The sequence below is a fragment of the Rhamphochromis longiceps genome, linkage group LG16, assembly GCF_057381845.1.
Source record: "Rhamphochromis longiceps isolate RC_006_pf linkage group LG16, R_longiceps_female_GT1.1, whole genome shotgun sequence".
Taxonomy (NCBI): Eukaryota; Metazoa; Chordata; class Actinopteri; order Cichliformes; family Cichlidae; genus Rhamphochromis; species Rhamphochromis longiceps.
In genome coordinates this window covers 12,922,411-12,937,338 of record NC_140572.1, presented here as the reverse complement: position 1 = coordinate 12,937,338, position 14,928 = coordinate 12,922,411, and the positions used below count along the sequence as shown (strand labels likewise).

The following is a 14,928-nucleotide window of genomic DNA, read 5'->3' as shown; positions in this document are numbered from 1 at the left end:
CACACACACACAGACACACACACCCACACACACACACGCATACACACAAAAAAAATCAAGACACTAATCATGCAATTAAACACATCTAAGGTTGAGCAAGCATAGCATGCAACAGTATCCCACTGTTTTCAAACAAAGCTTCCAGACAACCACCTGCATGGTCCAGATTATTCTGTTCTGCATGTGCAGCTCTGTAATGTGAGGCAGAGAGCCAGCAAATACATTTTTTACACAGACTCAACTGAAGCAGAACCCCACACCTATGGAAGTCTTAGTTTTGCTACTAGTTTGTTATCACAACTCAGACAACAAGCTGTCAACAGTAAGGTTAGTTGCATACCTGATTATGTGCTATGAATGGTTATTAAATAAGAAATGGCTTTTTTGTGTGTGTGACTTCCATCAGCGTTCTCGATTGTCATTTTGGCACCAAAGAACAAACAAACACACGCACATGTATCTTGATCACGACATCACACAGACTTTCTCAGCAGAGGGATCAAATATCCATCTCTCCTTCAATACATATCTCTTCCGCCACTGCCTATGGTGCTCCCAAACACTTCCACTAAGTCAGGAGGAATGCACGTTTCCCCTTTCTGGTAGCGTTTGCTCCTGGGTTAGAGGTCAATCATGGAGGCCTTGGCCAGGTCTTTAGTTCCCTGGAGAATTCTCTTCATATGACCCACTTTCGATATCCCCAGATCCTGAGGGCCAACAAAGACAGGAATTAAAAACACGCTGAGAGAGGTCTGTTTCACACCATCATAAATAAATGTCGAGTGGGTGATATAAACAGTCTGGTATGAACAGCACTAGAAATCAAACGTTTAAAGGCTACACACCAGGTTGCTTCATAATCTATAGTGGGAGAAATCAGTATTAATAGTGTCAAAACTATAAAATATTAATAATTAAAACATTTCATAGTGATCTAACAAATATATCTTAGGAATATTTGGGCAAATCATGTCCACAGAAATATATCTTTAATCAAATTTTCTTTAGAAGCTACTAAAAGCTATAAGGTGGGCTGCCATTCATGTCACATTTGAGATAAATTATGATATATATAGTTATCATTTGCAGAAAAATGTAAACTGAATATAAATTTCCACTGACATCATGAGCAATGTGTTAATGAATAGATACTAATGTACCAAACTAAGACTGTGAAAATGGTTCGATGGTTAACTTGCCATATTTTTTGCTCTGGTTTTGGTCAGCACCTTCTGTGAAAATGATCTATTGCTTTGGCAGCTAAAAGCCATAGACTGTATAATACAGACTTAAATCCCTCTTGTTGAAGGGAGAGGAAAACTGATTTTAGAAAAGTCTCTGAGAAAATGAGCTCTCAATTGCCAGTATCTATCACTAAGCACAACAGCTTCAATACATCATATGGCATTAATATTGTCTGTAATGATACGATATAGAGTAACCAAATAAAAAAAAGGTGGATAGCTTTTAATAAAGAAGTTGCCTCCAGTGTCTTCAGATTTTCATAAAGATCCAACCCTCAGATGTTCAGTTCATGTTTGACTGTTCAAATACCCCGGTAAGTATGTTCATTTAAAGCCTGAAGTCAACTAGTGAAAACCTAAAATCCAAATAAATATCATAATCACATTAGTTTCAGTATGCTCCCAAAGCTAGCTTACTAGCACTAGTACTATTGTTAGCTTATTAGCTACAAAATTAGCTACAAATATGTTATGAGTAATTTTAAAAGACCTGGAAAAAAACCCAAGGCTTCAAATTAGTAAACCAAAATGTAACCTTGTCTTTTCTGATCTTATTAGATGCAACAAGCATCGGCAATTTGTTATGTTTTCTAACCATAACAACTCCTCCAGCTCAAACGGGAGGCAGAATGGGAGGGGGGACAGCTGTCTAGGGTCTGTCCCTAGGGCCTCTTCCCAGAAAAGCCTTGTCACTACCCAGAGCACATGGCCATAGGGGAAGCTGGGGAAGACAATCAACAAGCAAACTGACAGTTTTGCTTATACGCTCAGCTCTCTCTTCACCACAACAAACTGGTACAGCGTTGCATTACTGCAGACGTGGCACCAATACATCTATCAGTCTCCAGCTCCACTCTCCCCTCACTTGTGAACAAGAACCTGAGATGCTTAAACTGTGGGGCGGTGACTCCTCCCTGACCCAGAGTCGGCACTCCATCCTCTTCCATGGCCTCAGACTTGGAGGCTCAAACAACTAGCAAATATGTATGTACGACAAAGGAATCAGAGTCGGTTGGCCTTTAAATGACTCAAAACAATCAATGTATATCAATAAACAATATATATCAGTCACTGAATCTGTACTTTTATCCATTCAAATATAAACTACCAAGCAACATAGACAGCTAGCCACAGTATGACTGAGTGATAAATTGTAAGACAATGAAATGAGGGGCACAGATATAGAACGAACACAAGTATATTGCCATACAAATGTGAACCTGGGTATCTTGTGTGTGTTTGCATAAACAATGGTATTCAATTTTCTTGTACTGATATTTTTAACAAATCAAACAGGTAGATTGATTTTACTTGGCAATACCAGCTTATCACAGATATATTATCAGTGCAAATATCAGCCAATTATTATCCGGTTGTTCAGTCAGACGTCACGGATGACGTTGCAGGTATTTCCGGGTCTAAGTGCTCCTCAAGAAACAACGATGGCGGAGCCAGTGACTTTGTTCACGATTACCTCCTTCTTTAGCGAAGTACCAATTAGGGTTAAAAAGGGTCTTAATTCCTTCAACTCTAGTAAAGTGGTCAGTGTAACCGTTCTCCCAGGCGGAATTATAAAGGGAAGTGTCCAGGCATCCATGAAAAAGAAGATTTACAATGTTGAGGTGAGCTAGGAGTAAGCTAGCTAGCCGACGATTAAACATGAGATATTCTGTATTCTGATGTATTTCATAAAGCACACACACGTACAGCAATGCTATAACAGTGGAAGTAAACGAAGATGAAAATCTACATAACATGGAGGTTTTGGAGAGTTAGTAATGTTAGCCTAGTACCAGTTATATTAGCCTAGTTAACCTGGTACCAGTACACAGAGCAGCGCTGCAAGTGTTTGTTAGAATGTTTAGAATCAGAATCAGAATCAGAAAGGGTTTTATTGCCAAATGTTGAGCAGGTTTACAACATCAGGAAGGAAGGAACATCATTAGGGTAAGCATTAACTTTCTTTCAATGTAGGTGCATGTTGAGGGTCAGTCAGTCAGGTTCAGCTCCTGTGAGTGCCCGATTGGCAATGATAAGTGCCATCATATGGCGGCATTGTTGATTTGGGTGGAGAAGAATGTGTCTCGCACTGACGTGGAATGTGTGTGGAAGAGGGTAAAATCATGCAAAGCAGAAGAAATTACTGCCAAGAGAGTGTCTGTGATGACACCCTCAACAACACAAGGTCAGTTATTTATTTAAAATTTGCCCTTTGAATTAATTATAATAATTATTTTCTTAACTTTTTAAAAAGCATTGTGTTTTATATGCTAAAATTATTATTTATTCAGATTACTAAAAGCTTTTTTTTTTTCAGCTGGAATCGAAAGACCTGTCTCCCAGGAGGACAAGGAATGGGCAGTGGCATCCCTATCGAAATTGCAACGTTTTACTGGGATGGGTTGGATTTTGAGTCCTGAATGCTCTCAGGTACTTTGATATTTACTTTAACATGTGGTATAAATTGTACATGTATGTAAACTCTTGTAAACTACATACAGCAGACTGTTTGCTTCCACTGTCCCCACTTTATTTTTTACATGTATTTTATATACTCTGTACCTGACTTTGTCTATTCTGTGGTCAAAATTTCTTGGTTCCATTAAAACCTTTAAAATCCTTTTGCTTTAAATCTAGGCTAAACCAGCCAAGACATTTGATGAAGTGCTGAGGAACCTGGGATTTCCCCAAGCAGAAGACAAGGCTTGTTATCTCTTGGCATCACTGGCTGTGTCTGACGAAGAGAAGAAACAGATTGAGGAAGCAACAGTTGGGCAAACGAAGAATGCATTGTGGTAAGAAAGTGCTTTGAAATTAATTCTGTTAAGTGTTAAGTAGGAAATTTTAGTTAACTGTGTCTCTTAATTTGTGTTTCTTTATAAAAGGTCAGCATATCGCAAGAAGAGAATCACAGCCAGCAACTTCGGTTTGGTCCTGAGTGCAGTCCAGCGGCGCTCATACCCCCCTTCCTTATTTAAGACTCTGCTTGGACAGTACAACCTGACAGAAGGATCTAAAGTAAGTTGTTAGTAAAAAGGGTCTGTGCATCTAAGAATTCCTTTATGACTAAGTTGTATTTTCATCCCCAAAGGCATGTGATTGGGGGATCCTTCATGAGCCAAAGGCCAAGCAGTTGTACACTGACTGTACTGGTGCAGCTATCAAGGAGAGGGGACTGTTTTTATCTAACAGTGGCCTGCTTGGTGGTTCTCCAGATGGGACTGTCTCTAATGAGTGCATCATTGAGGTGAAATGCCCATGGTCAGCCAGAGCCAAAACTGTATTGGAGGCTGCAGAAAGTAAGGACTTTTTCCTACAGCTGGATGAGGCAAGTGGTTCCCTGGTATTAAAAAAGAATCACAACTACTGGCATCAGATCCAGGGCAACCTCTATCTCACAGGGGCGAAAAGCTGTCACTTTATTGTTTGGACTCCATGTGACTTTTTCATCTTGCATGTGGATAGAGAACAAACTTGGGCTGTTAACATTGAAGCGTTGGAAACGTTCTACCGGGAAGTTTTTTTACCCCATATTTTATCGCAGCTTTGAATTCATATCAGCATGAGTAATTTATCAGTCCAAATGTTTATAGTTAATTTTAAAACTATTTGGAAATTGTACATTTTTTGTCATTGTAACTTTGTAAATATATTCAGATAAATTCTTAAATTATATTAATTTTTGATTTGAAAAAATAAAATGTTTTGGACAAACTGTTCCTGAAAATAAAGAGTAACACATGTATCTGGTATTCTTCATTTTAATTGAAAATGCATAGCAAGAAAACTAGGCAGTAATCAGGAAGCTGGAATGGAATGAAAAATGTAACAAGCCATTGATAAAAACAGAGTAAAACATTATACGAATCACAAATGAGACCATTCTCAATTTGAAACTATGCAACTAAGTTGTTTTTATGTTGTAACATCCTGAGTATACACACAAAACAATCCACTTAGGAGTTATAAATAATAAAAGTAAACTTATTCAACAGTTGTGTTTTCTGGTCCACAAGTAGTTAGAAAATGACACAATGTACTTTTACCTCTGAACTCTCACAGGTATAATTTATTCAATTTCACGGAGAATAGGTGTTTGTAAATTTGTAAGACACACACATGCTTTCAAGATCTTATTAATATTTTTTTTTAACTGATATGGGATGTGATGCAAAATTGAGAAAACTTTCAGTCTTTGAATGGAACGCTCTACATGTATTCTTGCACAGGAAATCTTCCTGTTGTTGTTCACTTCCTCCTGTGTGAATTGTCCGTTGGTGAGGAAGGACGGAATGTTCAGTGAGACCCCTTCTGGTAGGATGTCCCGAATTGTGAAGCCCTTATCTGCAATGACCATGTCACCTGGTTGTAGATGTTGCAGTACTCCACAGTCAGCTGTTATGGCCTTATCTGAGGCACTTCCACCGTACAAGTTGCTTACAAAGGTTATTACACCATTAGGAGCCACACCAATTAGAGCCTTTAGTGTGGTCCGTCCTTTGTACTGGCTGTACAAATGACTTTGTGTGTCAAGTCTCTCTGTGTTACAAACAGAAACTTCCGTGCAGTCAAGCACAATCCTGCAGTTAGGAAATGGTTGGAAGCAATCTGGCAGCGATGTTTGATTCTTGGCTCTCGAGGGAATGTTGTTTTCCAGCATGCCAACATACAAAATGTCATACAGTGCACTAACAATTGTTGTAAAAACATTAGTTACTGTGCCTCTGCTGCAGTTAAACCTTATTGAAAGGTCTTCATGACCAAAATTAAGTTTAAGCTTGATCAGGGTTAGAAATAACTGGTCAATTAGGGGCATCATTTGGACAGTCCAATCAGAATGATATTTAAGATCAAATCTGGAAAGAAGCGCTTCTAAAAACAGGACAGAAGCAGCATCGGGCAATCCAGTATAGTACTGGACCCTTTCAGGATTGTCAGATATTTGACTGAATGAGAAAGTCTGCTTCTGCTTCTCTACTTGTTTTTTAAGTTTTTCATTCTCTATTCTTAGCATGTCATTCTGAATCTCTAGCACCAGAAGACTTTGGGAAGAACTTGTGGAACTTGCAGTATCTGTCTGTGTAGCTGCATTGTTGGAATGATGTGGCTCATCTGATATTTCACTCTGATTTTCACCAATAGCTGGGACCTGCTCTTTTTTCTTCTTTTTTCTAACAGGGTTGTGGTCATCTGGGAACTGAAAAGACTTCCCGTCGTTCCATGCAAATCTTGTTGGCCCCGCAGCTTTTCCTTGAGGGAAGTGCCAACTGCAGACTCTTGAGTTGCAGTTTGGGGTGAAGTTTTCACGTCTGTGGAAGTGTTTAAAAAGACAGAGAGAAATTTCAGATCATACGCTAGCCCTCCATTAGTTATGATTAATACAAAAAAAAAATAGAGATAAATAATAGAGAGAAGCTTCTTTCATCCAGATGAGAGAAGCTTCAAGAAACTTAAAACTTAAAGAAGTCCAGATGCTTTTCTTACACATCGTTGTACTAATTTGCTTTTAAGCTTACCAGAAAGATAAGTACTGGCAACCTTTGCTAGCTATTTGTTGGTTAGGTCTTTATTTTGGTAATTAACTGGCACATAGGCTGGGGATTGTAATGTATTTTCTTACATAGACATCGCTTTTTGGACGTAATTTTTATTCCTCTGAGCGTCGAAAGCTAACTAAGGTTCATATATATAGCGAAGTGACCCTTAGCTCTCAATCTTTGCTTGGAGAAATAAAAATGACTTCAAAAATGCAACAACGTCTTTGTATTAAAAAAAAACACAATAAAATCCATTGTCTATATAAGTACAATTACTCGTAAAAGCCAGTTTGTCTTTTCGTAGCGGGTTTTAATTGTTCATCACTAGCTATATTAGCTAACTAAAGTAAGAGCCCACTAGCTCTTATCTTACAAATTTATTTACATTTAGTTACATTTAGAGTTGTAACATACCTTATCAACTTCAGCCACTTCCTCTTCTCTCTCTTTTCACAAGGAAACCGGTAAAATGACAGATTAGACTGTTGTTTTGAGCCAGATTGGTTAAAACAACCAGGAACACAGCATTGTGTCATATTGAACACAGGAGCGTTTAGACCCGGAAGTAGGATTCGTCGGATTCGTCGCGTCATCACTGAACAACCGGATAGGATATCTAAAGATACATAGTTGTTGCTTACCAGTGTTTCAGCTTAACGTGTGTAAAGAGATGGTCGAGAAATCAAAGGAAAATAACCTTAAACCTTGACCTGATATGGTGTGGGGGGTATTTTGATGCTATTGGTTTATGTCCACCTCTCTGTGTAGAGAAAAGAGTCACTGAAATGTCAAATCAAAATTATTCTGAGTGATAACCTTTACCCTATGATGAAACATTTGTATTTTTATGGGAGTGGTCTCTAGGATAAAAACACCCTCATCATCAGTTTTCATCTGAGCACAAAAAACCCCACGAAGCATTAACTGTGCAACTGAGAAGATTGAGGGAAAAAAAGTCCATACTTGATTTAAATGTGGTTCATAATAACTTCAAGTTTGTCTTCTTGTGCACCTGTGCTTGGCTTCCAGTGTCCTTCTATTTTAAGATCGTTACCTCGAGGTTCAGTGGATATTACACAACCCAGATCAACATTATTATTATTATTACGAGTTGCCTTATACACTTCACTACAGTGTATTATGAAAATAGCATCAAAAACCACAGTCATGTTCTAACTTACGTTACACAGTAAAGAATGTGCTTTTGACTTTTTTTGACAGATTGTTTTAAAGTAGAATGCTCTAGTCCTCATGTTCTGATATACACGTTGACAGTATAATCTGAAACTGCAAGCTGTTTTGTTTGACAAGTGTTTATATGCATACGACTGAAGACAGTAGACACTGTACAAGCTTTCGAACAGTTCCTAGAAAGGCTATGTTTCTGCTCCCTTTGTTCGCTCCACGTTCATGTTGCAACACAGTTTTTTCAAGACTGCCACTATATGCATTCATTTTTTTCTCACTTTTGCCCTAAGCCTAACTCAGTTTGGTCTATCCACACCGAGCCCCTCCTTGACCTGAAGGCTTCCCCCCCTTTTCAGCAGGTATACAGTGTTAGTGGGTTACAGCAAGTCTTTTTCAACAAGCCACGATCAGACGGTAAAAGCCAAGCAGAGCGATGCAGCGCAGCACGAGAGGTGGCAAAAACAGGGAGACATCTAACAGAGCGAAAGAAACGCAGCACACCAAGAGGGTACAGAGAGAAAGAGTTGATTTTGGATTGGAGGAGGGGGTTCACACAGATTCACTGAGATGTGACAACAAGTGGGTACCAGTGTGTGTGTGTGTGTGTGTGCGTGTGTATATGTGTGTGTGAGTGAGAGAGTACCTTCAGGTCCCTCCTCTCCAGGTGCAGCAGCTCTGAGCCTCGGATGTCGTGTCGGATGAAGGTGTCTCTGTACTCCCCCAGACTCAGCTGTTCCAGCCAGATGCCCACCTCCTCTGTGCCCCATCTTTCCACTGTACACGCACACACACATGTGTGCACACGCACACACACGCACAAAAATGCACACACAGAGCAGAGCAGAGAGAGGCTCAGAGTGCCTCACAGGTATGCAAACGCACTGCCACATTCCACAAACTGTCACACTCTCACTTCTTTTAACCACATATACTCTGTGAATGTGTCTTCAAACACACACACACAACCTCACCAATGGACACAGATTGTGGTAAATCATTGAAGAGAGAGATGGAGGGGAGGAAGGGAAGAGAGAGAAGAAGGGAGGAGAAAGAACAATGACGGCAGCTGGTAGATGAGGAAGGAGTGGGACAGAGGCCAAAGGTTGGTCAGAACAAGGCAGTGACCAATGGCGTTCACGGCAGGCTGGGAGCATGCACATCATTGACCAATATCAGCGCACACAGAGAAAAGTAGGAGGTAAAGGGAGGCGGAAGCCTGTGCAATCTGCAGGAAATACAGCTCAACTACCCAGGAAAATGCCCCAGATAGAAGGAAGGGCTTCTCAGTATACTTATTTGTACACAGCAACATTGTAATCTCACTGTCTCCTCATCTACAAATCCTATATTGCCTTTTCTACTCAGTTTTTCTTTTTTGTGTTCATATGAACTCTTCCATCTCTGCACATGTGTCCTTGGTGCACAGACTTGTTCTTCTCCCGACTTTGTACCTTCTGAAAACATACTGACAGCTGGATAAGAGCATGAAAAGAGGGGAGTATGCAAGTTGATGGTCAGGGTGTGGGATGTTAACACCTCAAACACATTCAAACACATTCTTTGTGTTTCTACTAGGGGACGACAATGGAGTACAACATTTATGCATGGGCTTCAAAAACAACAGGAGTGAGGGGCAAGATAACCATCATGAAAGGTAACCGTGATGACTCTGGGCAGAAACAAGCTGTTCTTGTGTGTGTGATGGAGCAGTGGTCAGCTTTACATTACTGAAGAATAAAGTATGGTACCACTTCCCGCTAAACATCTTGCTTGCCATTAGCAAGTGAATAGCAAGTGAAATAACATCTGTACCCTTTCAATTCAACTAACTTCAAGTTATGATTAACAAATCAAAAATTACTATGATTTTATTGTTATCATCCTTTTTAATAAGAGGTGGAAACAATTATACAGTGTAAATACAAATAAGGCAGCTGGTAAGTAAGTCCCTCCCAAGGCAGATGGGAGGGACTTACTGATTCCTTATCCTGAGTTTTTCCAGTTTGCTCAGTACTGAGGAAAAGTGGACACAGCCCTACCTGATTGAGGGCTTGTCTTCTTGGTGGCCTTCTCCTTCTTGAACTTGGGCACTATGCGAAACATGCTGCTGCGACTGTTCCTCTTGCCGTAACCCAGAGAGTGATCCTGGTACATAAGCACAGTCAACCTATAGCCTTTTATTTAGCTACTCGACTCTCCTGTTACCTGAAGCCATGCTACACTGAAGACATACAGGACAGCTGCAAGACAGCTGTGTGAACACTTTGGATTTAGCTGGTCAGTAACTGATCAGTCAGTCATCTAAGCCACAAGTATTAATATGTATGCACACTATGCTTAAACCGATAACAAACTATTATTATCTTTCAGTCCTGGTGGGAAAGTTACTTAGTGACAGCCTCCAATTAGCTTTTGTTGTTCTGAGTTTTTGTTTTCCAAATATTTTTCCCTGTCAGAATACTAGGGATGGACAAGAACAGCACAATGATTTGTGTGTTAAATTTGAAGCTCATATTTGTACTTTCAGTGACAATGTGACCATATTTGAAGGCACTGTTATTGCAGATAACTCCATAGTGTTCACTTTTAGCTTTGAGTTGCAGGAGTACACAATGTACCTAATGTCTTCTATTTTACAAAGATACCACACACAATGGAGCATGTGCATGCAAACGCATATTTACTGAGGCTGCTTACCTCCTCATCATTGGGCTGCAGGATGTGGTAAAGCCAGGGGATTTCTCCCAGTTTCCCAAGTTCCAGCTCCACGCTCTGCAGAGCGCTGGACAGCTGCTCCTCCTCTGGTGGGTCCAGTTGCTGTAAGGATGACAGAGAACAAGGTGAATTTAACACACCATAATGCAACCTTAACATCAGGACCCCAAGTTATAATAAAACCACAGACTGTAAATACAAGATGGATGTAGCAGCAAATGGCAAAATCCTGTTATGAAGTCTCAGAGTAAGCATTCTTGCATTCCCCCTATGCCAGATGAGCGAGAGATGGATCTAGGTATATATTTTACACAGCACCCTAAGAGGACCAGTGACTAATTCATCACAAAACAGGTCTGCCTTAAAGCATAGCCCACTTGACTTTCTTGGCTGCAGTGGACACCACGACTTACAAAAACAACATCATGTTGTATTCAGCAAGACCAGAAACTGGTGACTTAAACTATAAACTGATCAGGAAAGTATTTACGAAGGGCACAGAGCAAGTGAGCCAGGGGCTGTTTTCCATAACAAGACTTCTGTCTGTGATCCCCTCCACCAAGATTCTTTCACCATTAGAAATAATCTAGTTTTAAAGTACACTGCCTTCAAGTCTTTGTTTCATAAACATATAAAAAGAAAGTAGGATTGAAACAATCTATTTCAGCCATGATAACTCACCAGAGAGACTCGGCCCAACAGAAGAGACTCGGTCTCATTGTGGAGTGCCTTCATAGTGCTGGCCACCTCAATGGCTGTGTTCCGAGTAAGGCTCTGTAAAAAGAATTCAATGTTACACACCATGAAAAACAGAAGCAGAGTGCACATATTTCACACAGTTCTAGATGCTATTTTAGTAGCTTAGCCTCTCTTCAGGGGTTTAATATAATATAAAGTAAGTGCTTATAATCAGAATCAGAACAAGTTAAACAACCCTTAAAACATCAATTAACAATGGAGGAAATTCACACATTGCCACATATAGTAATTACTTAAAGGGCACTTTTATTATTATATTAATGGCCAATGAAGAAATAAACTTAGCTTAACTTTTAGCAGCAGTTCAACTAAAACTGTGGATGCTGTAAACTGGACTCAAGTACTCAAGTACTTGACTTTGTCATTTTGAAATATGGCAGAAAATACCACATTTTAAAAGATTTGTCTGAAACACAGTGCCTAGCTTTTAAAGATTCAAATATCTCAAGAGCAAGAAATTGCACCTGGAACAGTGCTCATTAGTCTCCTTAAAACAATAAGTGGTACATCTTAAATGTAAGCTTTGACTTCAGTGACCTCTAATGGCAAGAAAAAGTCATTTTTATTTTACAAGAATTAATTATTTTAAACGGCAGTTTTAAGGATGGAACAGTGAGTTGTAAAAGACTTTCTCAAGACAATGTCAATGTCTCAAAAATCAGGCTAAACCCAGCTCACCTCGGGGAACTTCGGGTGTGTTTTGTTGATGGCGTGTGATGCAGCATTAACAGCGTGAGCCAGTTCCTGCTCTAAGAGCCCGTTCGTCTTTGCAGCCTCACATATCCTGTGATTAGACAGAGCGCAGTCAGTGAGCTTAGCTCAAGGTAACAAAGTCTGGGAAGCCTGTCCACACGGCGACTGATACCTGATATTCACATCAATTCAAGTTTACCTTGTAATGAGCTCTTCTGCAGCCCGGGCACACATCTGCACCAGGCCTGCCTCCTCCTCTGTGGCTAGATCCACAGACTGCTGAGGGTAGAGGTGAGGTCGCAAAGGAGGCTTATCATACTTGAGCTTGTCCTCCCATGACTTCAGTGTGTTCTCAAAAGCCTGCGGGGTAATTTTGAAGAAAACACAGATAAGTATATACATATATATATATATCAGGGGTAGGCAACCTTTCTGATGGCGAGTGCCATTTAAAATTTCCTCAGAAGTCAGTGTGTCATATGATTGCATTAGCAATAAATTTAATAACGCTCTATATGAACAGTTACACAATATATAGAACCACTTTATAGAATCATATTTGTTTGCAGATGTTGGCAGCTATCAGCGAATAGTTATCAGCTATTTTGAAACAAAAAAAGACACTTTTTATCCATAACAGCAGATGGACTGTACAACAGAAAATACAAATGCTATTTATGGTCTCCTCACAACAATGATAAGGAAAAATAAACTAAGCCAATATGGCATGTCTGTTAATACAGAGACACACATGTTAATGTGATCTCTGGTCTCCAGACGGCTACCTGAGGACACTCATGTGAGAGAAAATCTGCTCACACAGATATGTAGAGCCAAATACTGTCAATAAGGCCTCTGCAATGTTCTGAAGACAGTTAAACTTGTCAGGTAGTGATGTCCAGCAGGTGAAAATGCACAGCTGTGGATTCCAGCTGCTTCGATGTTGCATTAACTGGCATTAACTCAGCCAGTTAATGCGAGACAAATCTAGCTGCTCATTAAAGCTTTCTGGTTTGATCAGAAAATAAAACATTGGTCCATACACCTGAAAGGCCCAAAAGTGCATTGTGTATCCATGTATCTCCGTGGTGCTGATGCTGCGCTGAGCGGACAGCTCCTGAAGCTTTTGAAGTGTCGGAATGTGGAAAGCTAACAACGTCCCTCTCACCAGTAGGCTAAGTTATTTTTAGCCAATTAATTCAATTCAATTCAATTTTATTTATATAGCGCCAAATCACAACAAAAGTCGCCTCAAGGCGCTTCATAGATACAGAGAAAACCCCCCGATGAGCAGCACTTTGGTGACAGTGGGAAGGAAAAACCCTCTTCTAACAGGAAGAATCCTCCGGCAGAACCAGGCTGCGAGCTGATTTACGATGTGCACCGCTGCTGCGGCCATTTATTTTTTGATGCACCTTCTCAGATTAATTCACTGCGTGTCGTGCCCAGGGCTGGACTGGGACAAAAAAACAGCCCGGGCATTTTGACTTAGAGACTGGCCCACCAGGTATTAAAGCCATAAAGCCTTTGAATGAAAACAAACACTGTTGTGACAGTGATGTACAGTCTTGTTGGTATATGTATGATTTCTATACATTTTATGTCAGATAAAAACTTTGGTTGTAAGCTTCAGATAATTATTTAATAACAGCCAGACATTTTAAATGAGAATAAGAAAGTGTTTCTTATGGTTTCTCTTTCTGGTGTTATTTGTCTCTCAGAAACAGTTCATAACGTCCCTTCAACTCATTCATGTCACCTAAAAGGTAAACCTGTTTCTCCATCACCTGTTCAGCTCTGATGATTCAGTAAGGACATCTCCTGGTTTCATCTTCATGTTTCCCTCTCACCACATATCCAAATCGACATCATGACCAGCAGCTTTACAGCTGTGGCTCCAGCAAACCTCAGCTGATGCTAGAAATAAATATTAAATAAATTCTAACAACAGCTGATCAAGCTTAAACGTGCTGCTATTTAGCGCAACCTCGGCTGGTTTCCTCTTTCTGGCGCAAAGTGGGCGATAAACAAACACGAGAGAAAAGCCGATCAGCTGATCATTGATCAGTTTCATGATTAAAGTAGCAACAGGAGAGGGAGGATGAGAGAAGAAGAGGCAGCTGTGCAGCGTAACGACAGAATAAATCCACCTTTGTGTCTTTTTCCATCCTAGACAAACTGCGTCCCTTCTCAGCTCAACACGAAACGGGTAATAATTTCTCTGAATGCGGGACGATTCCGTTTGTACGGGACGGTTGGCAACTCTACTAACTAACCTTATGAATAAAATAAAGTTCACTATCAGTAACATCATAGCACCCACCCAGCTGTATAGAAACTCCGTCATGCATAGTTATTGTAACTGATGGTAAAAAGTCACCACAACGAAAATAAACTCCACCTAAACTTGGTTTATATCTGACCCAGATAGACTGCAGGTCATAACTTCTTACCTGAAGTTCAGTTCACCTGACACTTGAACCGGCGGCCGCCTCGGGTCTCTCCTCCTCCTGCCTCCCCTCTCCCTCATCCACCTGCTGGCCTCCACCACTTGTTAATTTTACTGAATCTGTGGAAGCTCCGCTATAGCCACCACCAAACAACTGAGTTATTTTTACACACCGACCAGCATCTGGCCAATCCAACACCTTTCATTGTTTATACCGTTACAAAAAAAAAACATCGGCCCACCGAGCAAATGCCTGGTATGCCCGATGGCCAGTCCAGCTATGGTCGTGCCATCAGTTAACCCTTCGCGTGCCAACTGTGGCTTGCCGACCCCTGATATATAT

At 40.4% G+C, this 14,928-nt stretch overlaps 2 protein-coding genes across 10 annotated transcripts in view; one reads left to right on the top strand and one right to left on the bottom strand.

The window, feature by feature from the left end:
* The window catches only part of dgkh (diacylglycerol kinase, eta), an 83,484-nt gene continuing 68,556 nt past the window's right edge, over positions 1-14,928 (bottom strand). For 7 of the 9 annotated variants that reach the window (XM_085385528.1, XM_085385537.1, XM_085385530.1 and 4 more), the window contains 7 exons: positions 12,336-12,496; positions 12,122-12,227; positions 11,366-11,458; positions 10,667-10,786; positions 10,009-10,114; positions 8,613-8,743; positions 1-707 (listed from right to left, as the gene is read on the bottom strand). In XM_085385528.1, coding sequence (XP_085241654.1) covers positions 621-707; positions 8,613-8,743; positions 10,009-10,114; positions 10,667-10,786; positions 11,366-11,458; positions 12,122-12,227; positions 12,336-12,496 — 804 coding nt within the window. In that variant the 3' untranslated portion in view covers positions 1-620. Of the gene's footprint in view, positions 708-6,425; positions 6,554-8,612; positions 8,744-10,008; positions 10,115-10,666; positions 10,787-11,365; positions 11,459-12,121; positions 12,228-12,335; positions 12,497-14,928 lie in introns of those variants that run through there. The other 2 variants (XM_085385529.1, XM_085385531.1) reach the window with 2 other exon arrangements.
* LOC146650734 (uncharacterized) lies at positions 3,291-5,135 on the top strand. Its single transcript, XM_085385538.1, has 5 exons — positions 3,291-3,429; positions 3,562-3,674; positions 3,882-4,039; positions 4,130-4,262; positions 4,336-5,135. The coding sequence occupies exons 1-5, from the start codon at positions 3,291-3,293 to the stop codon at positions 4,792-4,794; spliced, it is 1,002 nt and encodes a 333-aa protein (XP_085241664.1). The 3' UTR covers positions 4,795-5,135.

Bases quoted from the DNA above. Each gene is read 5' to 3' on its own strand.
- LOC146650734 (XM_085385538.1), top strand. From the start codon at position 3,291: ATGGCGGCATTGTTGATTTGGGTGGAGAAGAATGTGTCTCGCACTGAC. The intron at 3,430-3,561 runs GTCAGTTATTTA...TTTTTTTTTCAG, and splicing joins GACACCCTCAACAACACAAG to CTGGAATCGAAAGACCTGTC. The intron at 4,263-4,335 runs GTAAGTTGTTAG...TCATCCCCAAAG, and splicing joins ACCTGACAGAAGGATCTAAA to GCATGTGATTGGGGGATCCT.